Consider the following 18,972-nt stretch of genomic DNA (forward strand, 5'->3'; position numbering starts at 1 on the left):
GTCTCACCCGGGTCTGCCCGTCTCCCTGGCAGGGGCCCAGACCCGCCTGGAGGAGGAGCGCGTCTGTGGCCCCAGGTGTGGCTCTGCCGGACACCAGCTGCTTGTGTGGCTCCTAGCACAATGCTGAGCAGGAAACAGCAGGACCGGGGGCGGGGTGTCTCGGTAGAGACAGTGTATTTGGTGGGAAACTCAGAAAGAAAGGGCTTAGCACCCCACCCAGTGGCCTAGCAGTTGTCGGTATCTTGTCGCCCTGAGGATCTCAGAGTTCCGCCCGGGTTGCACCTGGAGTGGAGTGTCTCGGCCGGTGCATCCGCGCCTCGGGGCTGGATTTGTCTGGCCTGCCCGAGCCCCGCCCACAAGCCCCGCCCACGCAGCCAGCCCCGCCCCGCGAAGCCCGCCGCCGCTCCCCGCAGCGCTCCCAGGCGGGTGGCGGACCTGCGCGCCTCCGGGCCAGGCTCCGGCTGCGCTGGGTGCGGTGATCGGCGGGTGCGGCGGGACCTGCGCACCTGCGAGGTCGGTGCGCGCTTGGGCCCGGGCGGGGAGCGGGGCTTCGGGGGACGGGGGGCGGGGCGCACGTGGCGGGGCGGAAGACGTGGGGGTCGCGCCTTTGTCTGCGCCCCTCGCCGCGCTTACCTGCGGAGTTGAGTTCTTTGTCCGGCGCAGGGCGGCTGCGTTCGGCGCCTCGAAGACAAAGCGCCGGGACCCCCGCCCGCGACCGTCCGGCGCCTGTGAAGGCGGGGAAGTTGCCAGGCGGGCCGGGGAGGGCGAGGGCGCCTCTGTGCCTGTGCCGGGACGGGGCTGCTACCTGGGAGCTTCCCCGACAGTGACCCAGTGTCCAGCCGCGTGGCTCGGAGCCGGCCAGGTCCCGCCCGGACCCCTGCGGGCACCGGTCCGGCGCGGCCTCTGCCGTGGGCGGGGCGGGGGCGGGGCCTCGGAGAACTGGGTGGGGGACCCTGCCTCTCCTGGCCACCCCTTTGGCCTCCCTCGAGTCAGGGGCGCCATGTGCGGGTCCTGGACACCCACTGCTCCACCTGAGAAGTTGAGCTTGGATCCCCTGTGTGGGACCTGGACGAGGTACGGGGAGCCCGCAGCCCCTGCACCTGGCCAGGGCTGGCTCCCCGGACCGCACGCTTCTCCGTCGCCCCCTCCGTGCTGGGAGCGATGGCTGTGTGCTGCTGGGACCCGAGGCACTTGGGCAGTTAGCCCAGAACTCCTGGCAGAGGCGGCCACATACCCAGACCCCCACACGCCAGGCTCGTGAGCACATGCAGCTGCTGGCCACAGCACCCCGCTGTCCTCCTGCACCCCCACCCAGGGCTGCTGCCCAGCTGCGGAGGAGGAGGCAGCTGGGCCGAGGAAGGGGTGGGTGGCCTCCCGGCCAGGAGGGATAAGTCAGGGCCCCAGTGGGAACCATGACAGCCCTGAGTGTAGGATCCCTGGGGTGGGGCCACAGCCACCCAGAGTCTTTAGTCCAGGCCCTGGGAGGTTCTCAGTGGGCGCAGCTGCCCTGACTCGGTTCTAAGGATTTAAGAGACAGGAGCTGTCACTCAAGTACCCAGGCCTGCCCCAGGGATGACCACAGCCTCCAGGGACCACAGGAAGGTCAGCCTCCGAGGCTGCAGGACGCCCTGGGGCAGCTATCCTGGCAGGCAGCTCTCCAGCTGCTGGAGCTTCCCTTCTTGGGGTGTCGTGTGGACACCCTTGCCTGTGCATGACACGACTCAGGGACTGCTGGGCCTTGGTGCCACTATCTGGGACCCCTGAAAGGGCCAGGACCCAAGCTGCTCTGAAGCAGAAGCCCCTCCCTGACAGAGGTCACACCCCGAGTTCAGAGCTGGAGGGTGAGCTGCGGCCCCTGCCCACCTACCCTGGCCGGGCAGACCCCTCGCCCACAAGAGCCCGCAGGTAAGGCTGGAACCCAGGGGCCTGTGCCGGGGGTGCTGAGGGTGCTGGGGCCCTGAGCACGGGCCTCATGGTCGGTGCGCAGCAGTCTTAAGAAAGCAGGAAGCAGCCGTTTCCGTGTCCTGCAGGTCCCAGCTCTCCTAGGGCTGTGTGTGCCCTGTCCCAGCAGGCGGTAAAGCATCTGGTCACAATGCTGCATTTCTTTGTGTCTGCCCTGTCTGGATGGTTGATGGTTGATGTGGGGGGAGAATCGGGACTCTCACTTCACCTGTTCTGTGTATAGTACTGAGGGTAGAAGCCACAGGTGCTATACCACTGAGCTACATCCCAGCCCTTCTTTTTATTTTGAGACAGGGTCTGGCTGAGTTGCCAAGGCGGGCCTCAAACCTGAGGTCCTCCTGCCTCAGCCTCCCAAGTAGCTGGGATTTCCAGGCAAGGGCCACATCGCCTAGCTCACTTAACCTTTTCCTGAGCATCAAGCTGCTTCTCACCCCGTGGAATGGACAACCTACACACACACCTCTGTGCCCACCTCATGCTGAGGCCTAGCCTGGACCCAGGTGGACTTTGGAGCCTCCTTTCTGTTCTGCTCGCCTCCCCTGCAGACCTGGTAGCCATGTCTCATTGCTTTCTTCTGCACTGTAGCTCCCAGACTGTGAGATGCCCCATTGGATGGGCCTGTGACACCCATGGGTGGGGCCCGGCTTCTGGAGGCCAGTGTGCTGCGTGTGTCCACAGCCCCTCCTGGCCATGCCAAGGTGGCCCATGGTGCAGCTGGGCACCCTGCTCTGCCTCTGGTAGATGCCAAAGGCCAGAGACCCTGCTGTGCCACTGTCCCTGCATGCCTTGGGCAGAGCAGGGCCCTGGGCTCCCTCGGGCATGGAGAGCCATCCTGCCCGGCCGGGATGGGATTGGCACTGCCCCACGGCATGGCCGGCATGAACCTTTATGTGCGGCTCCTGGGCGAAGTGCCCTCCTCTGAATTGGGCAAGGAGTGCCCCTCATGCCCCTCGTGCCCCCAACACCCACATGCAGGGCAGACCTTGCTGTCCCTCTCCATCCGTGTAGTACTTTTGTTGTCACGGTTTGATCCCGAGAGTGGTCACTGGCTTGTCTCCTGTGAAAGACTCAGGAGAGGTGAGGCTGAGTCTCTGAGGCCCCAGCCCCATCTTTCCCCAGCTGGGCACGTGTCCTCCACGCTGTCCCTAAGGCTTGCTGGCCTAGACACAGGTACACGCACAGATGTCACTTTGTGTACCTAGGTGTCTTGTACACAGCCACACACATGCACGTATCACACGTGGTCTCCTGTTATCTGTGTACACACAGGCACATGAACATGGGTGTATGAAAATGCATAAGCACACGTGGGTAAGCGTGAGTGTCTGCACACCTGCAGACACGTATACAGATGTGTGCACATCCACCCACAGGTACTGTGAGATGCCCCCCATCCAGGCTCCCTGCCACGGGGCAGAACTCAGTGCCAGAGCCGTCCCCACAAGGCCTGTGACGTGATGCACGGAGACCCAGTGCCGGGGGCCTGGGATGGAAGCTGGACAGCCAGGGTCTCTCTGGGGTGATGAAGAGGCCCTGTGGCTGCTGTGGTGATGGGTGTGCTGCTCTGTGAGGCCCCTAAGTCTCTGAGTTGAGTCTGCGTGGGCGGTGGCTCCGTGGTGCGGGAACCACGTCTCTGGGCCTTGGTCTGCTGGGGCTGCCATGATGGCGTGCTGGGGACTGGCAACAGCTTGTTCTTGCTGTCCGGAGTGGGAGTGGGAGAAGAAGCCGGAGGCTCCAAAGAGCTGGTGTTTGGCACGCGCTGCTGCTCGCTGCGTCCGGGCTGGGACAGCAAACTCCAGGCCTCTGGCCTCGACCTACCCACCTCCCAGGGCCCAGCACCGTCACCTTAGGAGCGGGGCTCTCCGGGTGGATTCTGAGGGACATGTGCAGCCCATGCCTCAATGCAGCTGCTTGACAGAAAGGAAACTAGACGGAAAAGAGCCATCTGGGGCCACTGTCACTGAGCTTGTCCTCCAGAGCTGCTGCAGGGTCCTCCGGAGCCCAGGTCACAATCCACGGACACTGGTGCACTCGCACAGTGTTGCTCGGATGTCACAAGAACATCTCTGCCACGTGCTGTCACATGGTGGGCTCCTGCCTCACAGCGGTCACCTGGCCAGACGCTGGGCCACCTGGGACTTGTTGGTGGGGAGGGGCTTTGAGGGCCTAGCTCACCCCAGCCCTGGCCCTGAACCTCTTCTCTCCCCAGGCGTCTGTGGGCTCAGAGCAGCTCTTTGCCCCCGCGGCTGATACAGGTGAGCGAGGACCGGCGTGTCCTTGGGACATGTCACCCTGGGCACGGGTGGTGGCCCGGGACAGTGGGTAAGGGCTGGGGAGCAGCCTCCCACCCCCAGGGCTCTGGAAGGAGAGGGTGGCACCTGAGGGAGGAGCCGAGTGGGGAGAGGGGCCTGGGGTGGAGCCCTGGGGCCCCCCTCTGCGGGCGCTGGGCCAGGGGTTGGGGGCTGGGTAGAACAGCAGCACGCAGGCCCTGCCTGTGGGTCGGGGACGGGCCCTCCGCGCCTGCCTGCCCACCTGAAAGCAGGAGCAGGAGGTGCGCGCTCCCGGCCCAAAGACATCCCGGCCCGCACCCACCCTCCGCAGGTTGCGTGCAGGTCCAGAGGTCTGAGGCCAGGTCCGGGGCGGTGCCCAAGGTGTCGGGCCTGGAGCGCAGCCGCGAGCTCAGTTCCGAGCCCTTCCTGCCCGCGGCGCCACCCGGAGCCCGCACCAGCCCGCGGCTGAAGACGGAGGCGGTGCTCCGCCACGCCGCTCACCCCCAGCCCCGCGGCCCGCTGCCCACACCGACGGCGCAGACGCAGGAGCCTGCGCCACTGGGCACCTTCGCGGGCCCCAGCCAGGCGGCACCCTCGGGCCTGCACCTGCCAGGCCTCAGGTGCGCAGGGTGGGGCGCCTGCAGGTTTGGGTGTGGCTGGGGCGGGGCGGGGCGGGGCGGAGTCGCCACTCCCGGAGTGCGGTTGTCTGCAGGGGCGGAGCCAGCCTAGGAGTGGGGACTTGGTTATGCGCCCGCCTGCTGGGCTGTCTGGAGGACAGTGCCGGGCTGTGGGCCCATCTTGGTGGCGTCTGGCGGGCAGGCAGTGGGGACACCTCTCTGCTGGTGGCACTGACCCTGTGTCCCCAGCAGGACCAGCAGCGCGAGCAGCGGCGCCCCGCTGGGCCTGGGGAAGCACGGGTCGCTGTCGCAGCCGGGGCCAGGCCCTCACTTCTCTACCTCACACCTGGCGCTCAGCGCCCAGGCGCACCAGCACCCTGCGGCCATGTTCGCCGCGCCCACACTGCCCCCGGGCCCAGCGCTGCCCAGCGGCCTGGTGATCCCAGGACACCCCGCAGGTAGGCGACACGGGGCTCGGCCAGCCCGGGTTGTGGGTTGTGTGTGGTCCTGCAGATACCTCCCCTCTCTCCTGGAGGCCCGGCCACTACTGCCCCTGCCCCTTCTGTGGCACTGGGTTGGGGTGTCGAGGTCCAGGTGATGGAGCCCGCTTGCCTCTGCTCCCCCAGCTGCCCTCCTTGACCCTGTCCCAGGGATTTCTCCCTTGCCCTTGTCCAGAGGCTTTGTGGAGTAGAATCACCCAGTGTCCCTGTGGGACGGGCACTCGGGACGGGGCGGACGGTGGGCTCATGGCTTCTCTCTCACCTCCAGATGCCAGCCTGTTGCTCTCCCTCAGCCAGCCAATCATGTATTGCCAGCCTCATTCGGGAATTCTGATTGGTACTTGTCACAGGCTCCTCTCTTCCCTCCACCCCCCTGGCCGGCCCTGGGCAAGTGGCCCCTGCAGCCTGGCCCTCCGAAGCCGAGAGTGCCAGGTGACTATCTGCCTCGCCCCGAGGGAGCCCATGGCCGACGTGCCTCTCTGTCTCTCTCTCTTTTCTCTCATAGATCAGGAGCTGCTCAGGCAAGAGCTGAACACGCGGTTTCTGGTGCAGAGCGCGGAGCGGCCAGGCGCCCCCCTGGGCCCGGGGGCCTTGCTCCGGGCCGAGTTCCACCAGCACACACACCAGCACACACACCAGCACACACACACGTTCGCCCCCTTCCCCCCGACGCAGTTCATGCCGCCCGCCGCACCCCCACTGGTGCGTAGGCCCGCATGTTGGGGGGGCCAGCACGGGTGGAAACACATGCAGGCACACGCAGATGCACACACGCTTCACAGCTGGGTGGGCAGTGGGCGTCATCTCCCTCTGTCTGCCTATCGGGACAGTCCCAGCTTGGCCTCGGGCCTGTCTGCCGGCCCCTGTCTGCTGACCGTCCCCTGCGTCACGCCTGAGCTCCATCCTGGACCGCTCTCCTGGCTGTCCAAGTGCGTGTGACTTGCCCCAGGAGCCACACCCACACTGGCCCTCAGGATCTGGCTGTGGCTGAATGCCATGTGTGCAGGCCTGAACAAGGCTAGGCCCCAAGTTCACTCAGGAGCACCTGTGGCATGGGGCCAGGTCCTCAGGTAGTCAGATCCTGGGCCTCCCTTAACCAGGGCTTCATGCCTTCTCTGGAGCTCCAGGGGGCACTCCAGGAGCCTGGACACAGCCACTGTGGGCCACACATCCTCGGAGGCACAAGAGGTCATAGCCACTGCCCATCCGGCCAGCATGGTGTGTGCAGGAAGCCTCACCTCTCTTCTTCCCTTGCAGTTTGAGAAGTTCTCGGCCAAGCTGGACAGCCCCTACTTCCGACATTCCAACGTGAGTCCCTGGGCGCAGGCCCCTGGGGCAAGGGCACCGGGGCCTCTGAGGACCAGCACCCTCTCTTTCTCTTGCAGCTCTTCCCACCCTTACCCTCTGCTGTCCCAGGGCTGCCCGCCCTGCTTACACACGCCAGCCCCTTTGGGTCCCTGCAGGGTGCTTTCCAGCCCAAGGTATCAGCCACGCTGGGCTGGGGGTGTGGAGGGTCAGGGCAGGGGTCGAAGGAGCACAGGGTTCCGACCAGACGTCCCTGGCAAGGGGCAGTGGCCTGCAGAGAGGAGCTTCCTGCAGTGTCCAGTGCCTTACGGGCTTCAGCCCCAGTGTAGAAGGTGTTTGGCATGGGCCATCTACACAGCAAGAGATTGTAAGCCGTCTCTGCCCAGGACGCTCTGGCATCCCCTGGGCAGGCAGGTGTCGCCAGGTCTCTGCCCACCTGGTGAGATGGATCCCTGGGGAGGGAACACCAGTGTCCACTCTGGGACCTCAAAGGGCCCCAGTGACCCCCCCCCCCGCTGCTTGTAGGGAGAGGCACCCCAGCCTCTCCCGGCACCTGACACTGGGGAGCCCCCAAGCCAACAGCACTGTCACAGGTGGGCAGACAGGGATGGGGGCCTGGGGCCCCGACCGCCACAGCAGAGGATGTTGGGTGTGGAGCGGGCAGCCATACTTTGCCCAGGAGGGAAGGCACCGAGAGCCTGGGCACTGGGCGGGAGGATCGGGGGCCTGGCCACGGCCGCTGCTTCGTGCCCTCTGCTGTCCACGCAGCGCCCTCAGCCTGGCCGCCCTGTCCCTTGGCTCCTTCCCTCGGTGCAGACCCTGGATGGCGTGGTGGTCACCCAGGTGGGGCCTCCTGTCGGTGGTCACACGTTCCTCCCTCTCCACCCCACCCCAGACTGCAAACCCCATCCAGGTCCCAGGCCGAGCCAGTGCCGTCCACAACCTCCTGCAGAAAGCCCCTGGGGTAGGTCTCCGCACCCACTCGGTCCCTCCCGTTGGCAGGTCAGTTCAGATGCTGTCCCTGCCATGACCTCCGTCTGCTCTGTCCCTGCAGGTCACTGACCCGTACCGGACGGCAGCCAGGGTGAGTGTGGGTGTGGGCATAGGTGTGGGCAGACCCCGTGGGCCTGATGGTGTGGGTGCCTGTGCAGGGCCCTCTGAGCTCCTTGTCCTGCCGCAGAAGCCGGGGAAGTGGTGTGCAGTCCACGTGCAGATCGCCTGGCAGATCCTCCACCACCAACAGAAGGTGAAGGTGAGGCGGGCACAGGGCCCCACATTCGTGTGCTCACATGGGCGTATACAGGGGGGTGGGGAGCATCCCGGGAAGCCAGGACAGCCCCTGGGACCCCACAGCCCTGCGTGGCATGCAGCACCACGGTCATAGAAGCTGTCATGCCCTGTGTGACACACAGATGTGTGGGTGTCCCCGGGAGACAGCAGAGTTGGGGTGCTGCAGGCAGAGGCCGAGCAGTCTCCACAGAGGGCAGTGGCTGCAGCATCTGGGCTCTGCCTGCTGTACACAGTGGGGGCTGGGCCGAGGCCACCCCACAATAGGCAGCAGGACAGGTGACCACATGCACAGAGGTCTCCCCAGCCGTCCAACCTGCCCCCAGTGCAGAGCACCTCTCTCTCACAGTAACTGGCAGGAGGGGCCTTAGGCCAGGCCTGGTGGCGCACACCTGTGATCCCAGCACTCAGGAGGCCAAGGCAGGAGGATCACTGAGTTCAAGCCAGCCTGAACTGCAAAGCAGGACCCTGTCTCAAAAAGAAAACAAGTCCAGGGATTTAGCTCAGTGGTTTCATTGCCTGCTGCGCAAGCACAAGGACCTGAGTTCAATCCCCGATACAAAACAAAACAAAACAAAAAAACAGAGAGGCCTTTGGCCTCTTTCAGCAGTGGCAGGGCTCAGGTGTGGCCACTCTAGTCCAGGTCCCAGCCAGGCTGCTCTGTGTGACCATGGCACCCAGGAAGTCTGAGGGACAGGCAACTGCATTTCGTTTAACTTTAATAAATTCAACTTTTAAAACAGCATTCTGTCCTTGGAAACCTTGAGCTCTGTGGAGCACCGTAGTCTGATGTGCTTCACCAAATTCACAAAGCTAAAGCCTGGATGAGGTGTTGCCCACGCTGGGGCAGCTGCCAGTGCAGGTCCTGGGTGGCAGGCAGGCAGGGGGCAGAGTTGTACTGGGCTGGCAGGGCCCCCGCACACATATTGTCCTCCGCAGCTGCAGCTGGACCCTCACAAGCTGGACGTGGGCACGAAGCTGGACCTGTTCAGCAGGCCCCCTGCCCCATGCGTGTTCTCGGGGTTCCACTACCCACAGGGTCTGGCCCGGCCCCTCTTCTGCAGCACAGGTAAGAGCCAGGCGGGTAGGGTCCTTCTCTCTCTGCCTGCACCTGGCCAAGGTCCTTCCTCAAAGCCAGAGAGTCATGCGGGGCTGTCCCCTGCGTCCTGAGGGCTCCTCTGCCCTGTCCCCACCCAGGGCAGGATGCGGCTACTGAGGCCTCTGCCCCAGGCTTGCCCTTTCCCAGATGGGTGCAGACCTTGGGCAGGTGACCCCCAGGCCATTATCCTCAGAATGACAGGACATGGAGCAGCCAGTGACACGGAGCATGGTCTGGCCCAGAGGCAGGTGGGAGGTGTGACTCTGAGCCTAGCGTGCCCCCCTTATGGCCCGGGTAGGATATGCCCAGAACCCAGAATCTGAGTTCTGGGAACCCAGGTTCCAAGGGCCAGCCTTGCAGCTCAGGCTTTCGGATGCACTGGGGTGTGCTTGGATGCACGGTCGTTGCTCTGCCCAGTTAGTTGCCTCCCATGGGGTGGCTTTCACATCAGGGGTCTTGGTGCAGACTAGAAGCTCTGAAAGTCACCCCACCCACTTTGAGGGGCCTCCCTTCTAGGGTGCCATGTGCCCCACACCCAGCCTGACCCTGACCGGCTGCAGCACTGCCTGCGACCCTCGGCCCAGTGTCCTACGATTGTTCTTCACACTTGGTTCCGGAGGCCTGATGGGTTATTGGGATGCAGGGCAGATGCCAAAGTCACCCTCCTGTGCTGGGCCGTGTCCAGGGAATCCATGCAGAGGGCTGTATGTTCGGTACCCAAGACCCAGACGTGTTCACCAGGAACCGGCCACTGCCCTAAGTAGCTCTCTGGTTTAAGACTTGGGCAGTGGCTTCAGAAACAGCCCGAGCAAGGCTCACTGTCGCCCGGCCTTTGCTTCCTCTGGGGGCTCCCTGCCATCAGCACCACGCCCCGGTCCCTTGGGGCGCAGGGTGGCTGTGGCTGGAGCCCAAGGTCACACAGCCTTCAGACCACACACCAGCTTCTGCTTCACCCTGCTGGACACCCTCAACCACAGCAGGGTGAAGGGGGAGGCAGAGCTCCCCAGGACGCTGCGGACTGGACACCCAGTGGCTCTCCAGGCCTCTGCCAACCTGGCTGCCCTCCCCCAGGTACCGCCCACCCTGCCACCCACCCATTCGGACCCTCGGCCCATCATGGCAGCTTCCTGCCTGCCGCCCACCTCACAGGTAGGTGTCCCAAGGATGGGAAGGCAGGCTCAGGGGGCCCCCTAGCCCGGCCGCAGACCCCTGACCCCTGCTCCCTACAGACCCCTTCAGCAGATCAGGCACCTTTGGGGCCCTGGGCAGCCTTGCCAGCCACGCCTTCGGAGGGCTGGGGAGCCATGCGCTGGGTGAGTGACCCCCTGGCTGGGTCCCTGGGCAGGGCAGGTTCGGGAGGCCCGGCCGCTGACCTGTGCTCCCCCCAGCTCCAGGAGACAGCATCTTCGCCCCCAAGGAGGGCGCCACGCTGCACGGCCTGCCCAGCCCGCATGAGGCGTGGGGCCGGCTGCACCGGGCGCCGCCCCCGTGGCCCAGCCCCGCGGACGCGCTGAGCAGCCACCCGCGGGAGCCCAGGGAGCCCGAGCTCGGCCTGGAGGAGCGGGAGCGGTGAGTGGATGAGTGGATGCCGCGGGTGCCCTGCCCTCCATCGCCCCGCCCCCACCCGCGCCCTCGCAGAGTCCGACCCTCCTGGGTCCTCGGTCTACCTGAGCCCCTCTGGAGCAGGGTGAAGGTGGGAAGACCCCACGCTCGAGCAGTGGGCAGATGGCTTGGGCTTGAGGTCCAGGGCGCCTGGGAGCGTGGGGTGTAGGTGCAGGGCGCTGGGGCGGCCCGGGCCTGCGTGCCCAGCTCCGTGAATAAAATAAATAACACGCTCCCTGCGGCTTACGGAGCAGACAGGAGAGGCCGCATCCTGGGCCCGAGCCAGCATCCCCACTTCCGACCCCCGGTCCTCGGCCTGTGTGGCCTTGGGGAGGAGGTGCAGACCGGGGGCGTGGGCCCCACTCGGAACTGGCCGGGCCACCTGCGTCCCGCATCCTGAACTCGCGGGGGCGGGGGGGGTGCGGCCGGGGCCAGGGGTCCGCCCGCCGGCGGGAGGGGCTGGGTCAGGACCAGGCCGGGAGCGCGGCCTCGGCGGGCCGGGGCTGCAGTCACCGAGCGCTGTGATGGGGGAGCCCCGCGGAGCCTCCGGGGGCGCGCATCCCGAGGCGCGGGGGCGGCGCTCAGACCTCGTGGAAGCGGAGGGAATGCCGGGGCCTGGGCCGGGCCGCCCTCCGCACGCACGGAGAGCTGCGCCACCCCTGCCCCGCGGGCTCAGGGACGGCGCTGGCACGAAAGCGATCCCGGGGTGCCACAGGCCCCCGCACGCGAGGCACCGGCGGCCAGGCCGAGCGGGGACCCCGGCAAATGGCGACCCGGTGTCCCCGTAGGGACCTCCTGGAGAAGACAAGCCTGCCTCGGCCGCCGGTGACGCACGCTCTGCTGCTGCGCGCTCCCGAGCCCCGCGTCAAGGACCCCCGCTCGCCGGTGCAGGAAGACGGCGCCATGCTGGCCGCGCGCCCGCCGTCGCCCTGCAGCCAGGCGGCCCTGGGCGACAGCCTGCACCTGAGCGGCCTGCTGGGCTGCGAGCTCGCGCCGGGCGCCGCCGTGAAGGTGAAAGAGGAGCGCGCGGAGGACGTGGCGGGGCCAGGCCTGGGCCGCGACCACGGCCTCCCGCTGCACGCGCCGCCCCCACTGGTGGCCGCGCCCGCGGTCCCCGCGCGCCCCAGGGCCGCGCCGCTGGTGCCCGGTGAGCCGCGCGAGGTGGAGGCGCGGTAGCCGCGCGGACTGAGTGAGCTGCGGGCGCCGGGCTGCAGAGCGGGCCGCCGGGAACCCCGCTTTGTACCCTTTCCCCACAGGTGAGAAGCGTTTTTAATGGTTTTGTATTTTTCTTAATTTTGTGCTCTTCAGACGTTTAACCAAAAAATAATGTTTAGTCGGGGTTTGGGATTTACTGCCCTCGGCCCCTTTCCAGCCCCAGGTCTCGTCTAAGTTATGGAGAGAAGACGGGCGGCCTTTCCGTCCATGCACTGTGAGGCCGCTAGGCCCGGCTCTGCCCTCCCTCGGTCCTTGGAACCGAAGTCACAGATCTGTATTAAAATAACAATCAGTAATGTACAAAGCTTTGGTCTTTGCCTTATTCTATTATGCAGACGTGTAAGAGGATTTCTTTGAATAAATGAAAGTGTAAATACTCTGTACACATAAATATAACACATTATTAAATTCTTAACCTGGGAAGTCTTTATAAAAAGTCTCCAGAAACCCTCTGGTTATGTGTTTAATGCAGTCACAGAAACCAGCTGTCAGTTGAACACACACTCGGCTCAGCACTTAACTGCAGCAGCCACCCTTAGCTAGGCAAGCTTGGGAGGAAGCAGGCTGGCTGGCTGGAACCAGGCTCCCCGTGAGCTCCCTGACCCCGAAGCCTGGGTCCCCCAGGCACTGGCTTTGGGAACAGTGACTTCCTGGCTTCTGCTGGTGCCAGCTCACATGGGCTTCAGGACTGGCTGGCTCTAGCCTCAAGGAAAAACCTGGTGCTAATTGTGCAGTGTTCTCAGAACTTCTGTGCCAGACGAGTAGAATTTTAGCAAGAGTCCAAAGGCTGCTCACAACGGTGATGTGTTACATTTCTCTCCAGTGTAAAGGCTGTTGGCACATGTCTGTCTCCGTCGTGCCCATGCCTCTGCCCAATTCCATTTATTTTGTTTTGGTTTGATTTTTTTGCACCCGGGATTGAACTCAGGACCTTGCACTTCCGAGGCAGGCAATGGCACCACTGAACTAAAATCCCTGGGCCTGCTTTGGTTTGGTTTTTGGTTCTAGGGGATGGAACCCAGGGAAACTACCACTGAGCTACATCAACAGCTCTTTCCGTTTTTTTGGGGTTTTTTTGGTACCAGGGATCGAACTTGGGACCTTTCGCTTGCGAGGCAGGCAGTGGAACCACTGAGCTAAATCCCCAGCCCATCCATTTTTTAATCTTGAGACAGGGTCTCTCTAAACTGCCCAAGCTGGGCTCAGCCTCCCCAGTGCTGGGATCACGGGCGCGCGCCATCCCATTTTCGGTTGCTGTCAGACCCACATGAGTGCCTGTGTGCCTTCACTGGTCCCCTTTGGTTTTCTGGCCACCCAGCCATGTGCTGTGCCCTGCACTTATTCCCAGCCCTGTTTCTCGCCACAGACCCGTTATGTCCACGTTCTGTTCTCGTGTCAATCAGTGAAGATAAAGATGGCCTTGGTGGCAGATGGAATGTGGTCTTGTGTCCAGCGTGGCACCTAGGCCTGCGTCCCTGCCCCGGGGCTGGAGTGCAGGGTGGCTGGATGCAGCCCTGGTAGGCACCAGGTTGCAGCCACTCCCTGCCATTGCTGGTTGGGGTCTTGCTCCTCCCGCTGTGATAGCGCCCTGCCACGGGCCTGGGACCTTCCAGCCACACCTCCTCACCAGGTTTCCGGCGTGGAACCCATTATCCCCTGAGTCCCATGTTTGTTTGGGGGCTGCTGGCCATCAGACACATGCACAGGGGAGGGTAGCACCTTCCCCTGAGAAGGAAGAGGTCACCATGTGTGCCAGGGCCACTGCCACTGCCTCTGGGAGCCAGGAGCTCCCTGTGCTCTGCCAACCTTGTCCAACCTTGGCCCTGACCCATCAGTGCCATCACTGGGGTGGCTGCCTGGGCTTGGGGCTGGGAGAAGGGCTGGTGGGTGCAGCAATGCCTGGGATGGAGATGTGGGAGCGGCACTGTCCAGAGCAAAGCTGTTTGCCGGGCTTTCGTTTCATTTCAGTGTCGAGTGTGCCAGCTCGCACTGCAGACATGCATCACACTGCACATGGTGGAAACAGTCTGCAGCCAGTACTGGCCACATCCACGATGGAACTTAGCTCCCAGCACCTTCCAGGCATGCACAAGTCCCCCATTCCTCGAAGAATCTGGGCGATGGAGCTCAGCAAGGCTCTGGGTGAGGAGCTGGGATCAGGGGAGAGCTGAGTGGTGCGAGAGGCTGCAGCACAGCCCACACTGCTGTCACAGGGGCTCTGACATTCAGGGGCAGTGGTGGACACATCCGAAACGGTAGCCATGGGGAGAAGACTGGTAAGGCAGAGAACTAACCCAGCCCTGCTTTCTCCATGGAAAAGTAGCTACAGGGGCTCTGCAAAGGAGTTCAATGGATAGAGACTGGACAGACGGGTGTGTGGCTGGATGGTGGGCGGTGGAGGGGTGGATGGTGCAGGGATGGACAGGTGGATGAGCAGGTGGACACCAATGGAAGTGGTTAAAGGACTTGGGCTTCTGCCCCTCACCCTCTCTGCCTACTTCAGGGTTTAGGGAATGAAGCTAGACACTAGTGTTCCGCCCTTGGTCTCCATCCCAGCCCGTCTGTCCTGGTCTGATGGCAGCTGCACGGTCTGCACTTCCCCTCCCACAGAAGCTGAGCCAGGCCAGCCCTGCAGTGAGCCCAGGGCCCCACACGCAGAGGTGCTGTGCTGCCGACGCTGGGTGCCCCAGGGCCAGGGCTGCCCTCCCAGGGATGGTGCAGGAGCCAGCGTGTCTCCCCAGCTGCCTGGGTGCAGGGGAAAGGGGCGGCGACTCCTGTGGCCGCACTGTCCACAGAGCTGTCGCTGAATAACGATGTGTCCATGCGCCTACTCCCCTTGGCCTCGGAAGGCACACTCTTCCCCTCGATGAGCAGCTCTTCAGCCACCCTGCACTTCCCCACGCTCCGAGTAGGCGTCGGCCAGCTCCACGGCCTCCTCAGACAATTCCTGCAGCCCCTGCTTCTCTCCTCTGTGGCTTCGACCGCAGCTTCCACAAGTCCTCAGGCTCTGGGCGCACCATGGCTTGAGTTCGCAGGCCCTGTGACGCCAGTGCCCAGGGCTGCTCCAGGCTGCTGCCAGCTGGTCTCAGGCTCTGTGGCCTCGGCTGGAGCGTTAGGGACAGCACAGCCCTTCCCCTGTGCTGGGAGGTCTTCTGCCTCTAGGGAACTGCACTCCTGAGCACATGCACATCGTAAAGCTCCCTTTACTATTTTAACGCCTTCTTTTTACAGCCTGGGGATGGAGCGCAGGGACTTCGCACTCAGCTGCAGCCACCACTCTCTCACTTCAAGAGAGCATCGCGCTAAGTCCCGAAATTGCCTGGATTGAGCTCAAATGTGTGATCCTCCTGCCTCAGACTCCCAAAGTGCTGGGATTACAGATGTCTGATGCTTGTTGGTCTCCCCTCTTCTGTCAGTCAGGACTCTTGTCTGTTTTCTTACTTTCTGTGCAGAACTATACCTTTGTGTGTTCTGTCTCTCTCCCTCTGGGCCTCTCCTCATCCACAGTCAGGGATGTCAGTCCTTCATACTCTAGAAAGAAACTTCCCTCTACAGCTCTCAGCCTCCCCACTTTGAACCAGAGCCCTTGAATCACATCACACAGCAAGGTCCCTCCCTGCCCTTCCCCACCATGTCCCTGGCCCCGGTCCCTATACCCTGCTGAGGTACGAACCCTGCAGGAGGGAGACAGCGCTGCTGAGTGGGGCTTTCTGGCTCTGACTGTGACCTCCATCCTCCTTGGCAGAGATGAAGGCACCGGGCCTCCCTCCAGCTCCACGTTGTTAAGGCCACAGAGCTCTTGCAAGGGGCAGCCTCGCAGGGCTCCCTTTTGGGGTATGAGTGGGGACGCCTGGACGTGGGCTGCTCCTCCTTCCTTTCCCTCTGCTTGCTGAGAACTTGATTTATGATCTCTTGGCTCAGGCAGAAGCCATGTAGCAGGGAAACTCAAGCCGACCTTGGAGAAGACTGCTCCCAGAGGGCGCTTTGGTCAGACCGCGCCAGCTGTGACCCACATGGGTCTGTCCTGCCAATGCCCAGACCAGGACAAGCTCGGGGTGCTCAACCCTGGGACCTCTGCGTGTTTAAGCTGGGCACCGTGGTGCACACCTAGCTCTCCAGAAACGGAGGCAGGAGTATGGCAAGTTCCAGGTCAGCCAGGCAATTCAGGAAGATCTTGCCTCAAGAAAACTGCAAAGGGGCTGGGGTGTGGCTCAGAGGTGAGCACTTTCTGAGCTTGCCAAGGCCCTGGATTCCATCCCAGCACCACAGAAATAAGTGTCAGGATCCTGGCAGGCACCTCGCTTTGAGTCACCTTGGTTATTCCGGCTGCAGAACGGCTCCCACAGCTCCCACATCTCCCAGCCTGATGGCCAGGTTTCCAGGGGACAGACGAGAGCTCTTGGCCCCCACTCCTGACCTGACCGCTTGCGGTGGCCTCTCTCACCTGGGGGGAGGTTAGGAACTTGGGGTACAAACCTTCCCACTGCAGGGTGTAGAGAAGCTGGGAGACAGTGATGCCACAGACCAGGGTCTGCTTACAGGGTCACTGGGGCAGTGTCCATGTTGTGTGTATCTCACTGGGACCTTTAAAAACTCCACAGCATGACGACAGGATAAAATCCAGCTTAGGCTCCCCTCCAAAAAGAAAAGTCAGGGGAGTGCCTGGGCACATACTGCATCTGGCTACAGCTTGAGGGGCCCAGCAGGCAGGGCTGAGACCTGCCCTGGAATCAACATAGTGGACTGTGCTGTCACTATGCCATCCACTGTGTCCTCATGGGTGTTCTCCCTGCCCTGGGCTTGTGTGGACAGAAGTTTGCAGAATGAGGTCAGCTCTGACAGAGCCCTCCAAGTCGGGCCGTCTGTCTCTCCCTGGTCCCTGGCCAGGCCTCAGTGTGGCCTTGCACACCCACCATGCCCCGCCTGCGATCCCTGCTCAGAGAGCGGGGCGCCGGAAGCAGCAGTGCAGGTGCAGAGCTGCGCTGCCCCCTGGTGGCGCTCTTCAAAATGTGCGGCTGGAGCTCTGCAACCTGGGCTCGGGTGGAAGCAGGAGGATGGCAGGCAGCTCGAGGCCCCCAGAGCAATTTAGACCCGATCTGAAAATTAAAAATAAAGGGCTGGGGCATAACTCACGGTGGAGCGTTGCAGCACGTGAGGGCCCGCTTCCACCACACCAGTGTTCTGGCCCAGCCCCTGGCCTCTCCAGCCCAGCCTCCTCAGAACCTGCAACTCCTCGCCGACTTGTGCCAGGAAGAGGCTTTGGCTTCCTTGTAGCAGAGCTGCCTGTCCTCACAGGAGGTGCGGTCAGGGATCTGGGTGGCAGCGACGATGACCACCCGTGCACAGCAGGCTCCCGGGCAGGGTCACTGTTCACTTTGTCTGTGAGTCACCGGTCAGCGCCCCAAAAGGGGAAGTGCCTCACTGTTTGCAGACAACACAGACTCACAATGTCTTACTGTATTCCAGGGTTAAAATCTACTGGCTTCTAAATTCTGATGCTGATTTGGACCCAGCATTTTGCTTTTTAGGGCCCTGACTGGTGCTGGGTGCTCCCTGTGCTGGTGCCCAGATGGCACACCTTGGGGTATTCAGCGCCCATGCTCACATACATGCCCATTCACGTGCACAGACACATGCATGCACACATGTCATTCGTGCACAGGCACAGGCACACATGCACACGCATGCAGATGGCTCCTGGGGCCCAGGCAAGCTCACAACACCAAGGTGGAGGTGTTGGGCCACCGGTGTCGCCCCAGTGGGGGTGCACAGATAGATCTAATAGCCACGTGAGACTCAGACACACAGAAAACAGCCCTCAACAGCTCACCCCTATTCTCCACAGGAGTTGCCTTAAAGTCAGTTTATCAGAATCTGTGTTTATGGCACAAACCCCATGGTGTGACCAGCGAAGAATTCCCTAGGTGTGAAGTAGCAGTTCTGAGTGACCTCTGTCAACAGAAAATAATGGGGATAGATGGGGGGCATAGAAAGAATGAAGTTCTGTCTCGTCTGTCCACCAACTGCCCACGAGTGCAGTCCTTATATACTGAAAACATGGACCGATAAAAATAAATAAAGGAAAGGTAGCTTTTTATTTTTTGGTACCAGAGATTGAACTCAGGACCTTGCACTTGTGAGGAAGGCGGTGGAACCACTGAGCTAAATCCCTGGCCCCAGGAAAAGTAGTTTTGATATTGTGTTAGCATCAGTTTTAAATTGAAAAAAGAAAATAATTGACTCATCAGTGGGGAGATTAAATCGATTTTCTGTTCTTCCTGTAGAAAATATAAAATTGTTATCTTGGAAATGTGTGACCAAAGACTATGAAGTCAGAAAAGTAAGGGTAAAATTGTCACAGAAGTGACAAAATCCATAAAATGGTGTATCCCATGCTGTGTCTCCAAATCCACGGTCTTGTGATTCCTTCGCCATGATCAGTGCCCAGAGTCACACGAGCTCTGACCAGCTGTGCATCTGTACCTGTGACCCCGAGGGGCCGGCAGTGCTGGGGACCTCGGTGACACCACAGGACCCTGAGAGACAGGGGCGTTCTTGGAGTGAAGCCTGAGTGAGCACCCTCAGCTCAGGTGGAGCCACATGAAGGCTTTTCCAGGGATCTGGCAGACACTGGGGCTTGGGAACCGCGGCCCCCGGGGCAGCTGTGTGGAACAGGTGTGGGCAATGGCAGCATCAGGAGCACAGGGCTGGGTGTGACTTGGGACTTGGCACCCAAGATGGGAATCCCCTAAACCCCAGCATGGCTTACAGACCTCAGGGCCAGAAGGGGACGAAGTGGGCTCTGCAGCCTCAGCCACCAGAGGGAATGGCGGAGGAGCGGGGAGCACCCCCGGGACATGGCCTGTGTTCTGGAACCTTCGGTGGCACTCAGGCTGGCTGTTTTCACCTCCAGTGATAGAGGGGCCATGCACCCCCTTGCAAGGAAGGGTGCAGAGGAGGGGCTCTCCATGAAGACGGGCTCGGCGGTGCCTGTGTCAGACCCATGCAGACCCCACCTGTGTACCATGCCAGCAGCGTGTTTATTTATACAGTTGGGCTGAGCATCTCAGATCTACAACCTGTGCTCACCTGCACCATGTCACTGGAACAAAGGA

General features: G+C 62.5%; 1 protein-coding gene across 3 annotated transcripts; it reads left to right on the forward strand.

Annotated features, from left to right (window-relative positions):
- Positions 1-233: 233 nt before the first annotated feature.
- On the forward strand, positions 234-12,161 carry LOC101703214 (fibrosin-1-like protein). 3 transcript variants are annotated; one of them, XM_021257724.2, is made up of 16 exons: positions 234-513; positions 4,172-4,217; positions 4,564-4,852; positions 5,099-5,307; positions 5,618-5,686; positions 5,855-6,051; positions 6,607-6,657; positions 6,735-6,830; positions 7,550-7,618; positions 7,709-7,738; positions 7,835-7,906; positions 8,881-9,010; positions 10,112-10,189; positions 10,270-10,353; positions 10,429-10,609; positions 11,431-12,161. In XM_021257724.2, the coding sequence occupies exons 4-16, from the start codon at positions 5,235-5,237 to the stop codon at positions 11,816-11,818; spliced, it is 1,518 nt and encodes a 505-aa protein (XP_021113383.2). In that variant the 5' UTR covers positions 234-513; positions 4,172-4,217; positions 4,564-4,852; positions 5,099-5,234; the 3' UTR covers positions 11,819-12,161. The 3 variants fall into 3 exon arrangements, with proteins under 3 accessions (XP_021113383.2, XP_021113381.2, XP_087054580.1); XM_021257722.2 differs by lacking the exon at positions 234-513 and adding an exon at positions 915-4,048; XM_087198454.1 differs by lacking the exons at positions 234-513; positions 4,172-4,217; positions 4,564-4,852; positions 5,099-5,307; positions 5,618-5,686 and having other exon boundaries at positions 5,793-5,870; positions 7,471-7,618.
- Positions 12,162-18,972: the final 6,811 nt, after the last annotated feature.

This window comes from Heterocephalus glaber, unplaced genomic scaffold, assembly GCF_053883595.1.
Source record: "Heterocephalus glaber isolate CG9 unplaced genomic scaffold, H.glaber_assembly_v1.0 deba00001687, whole genome shotgun sequence".
Taxonomy (NCBI): Eukaryota; Metazoa; Chordata; class Mammalia; order Rodentia; family Bathyergidae; genus Heterocephalus; species Heterocephalus glaber.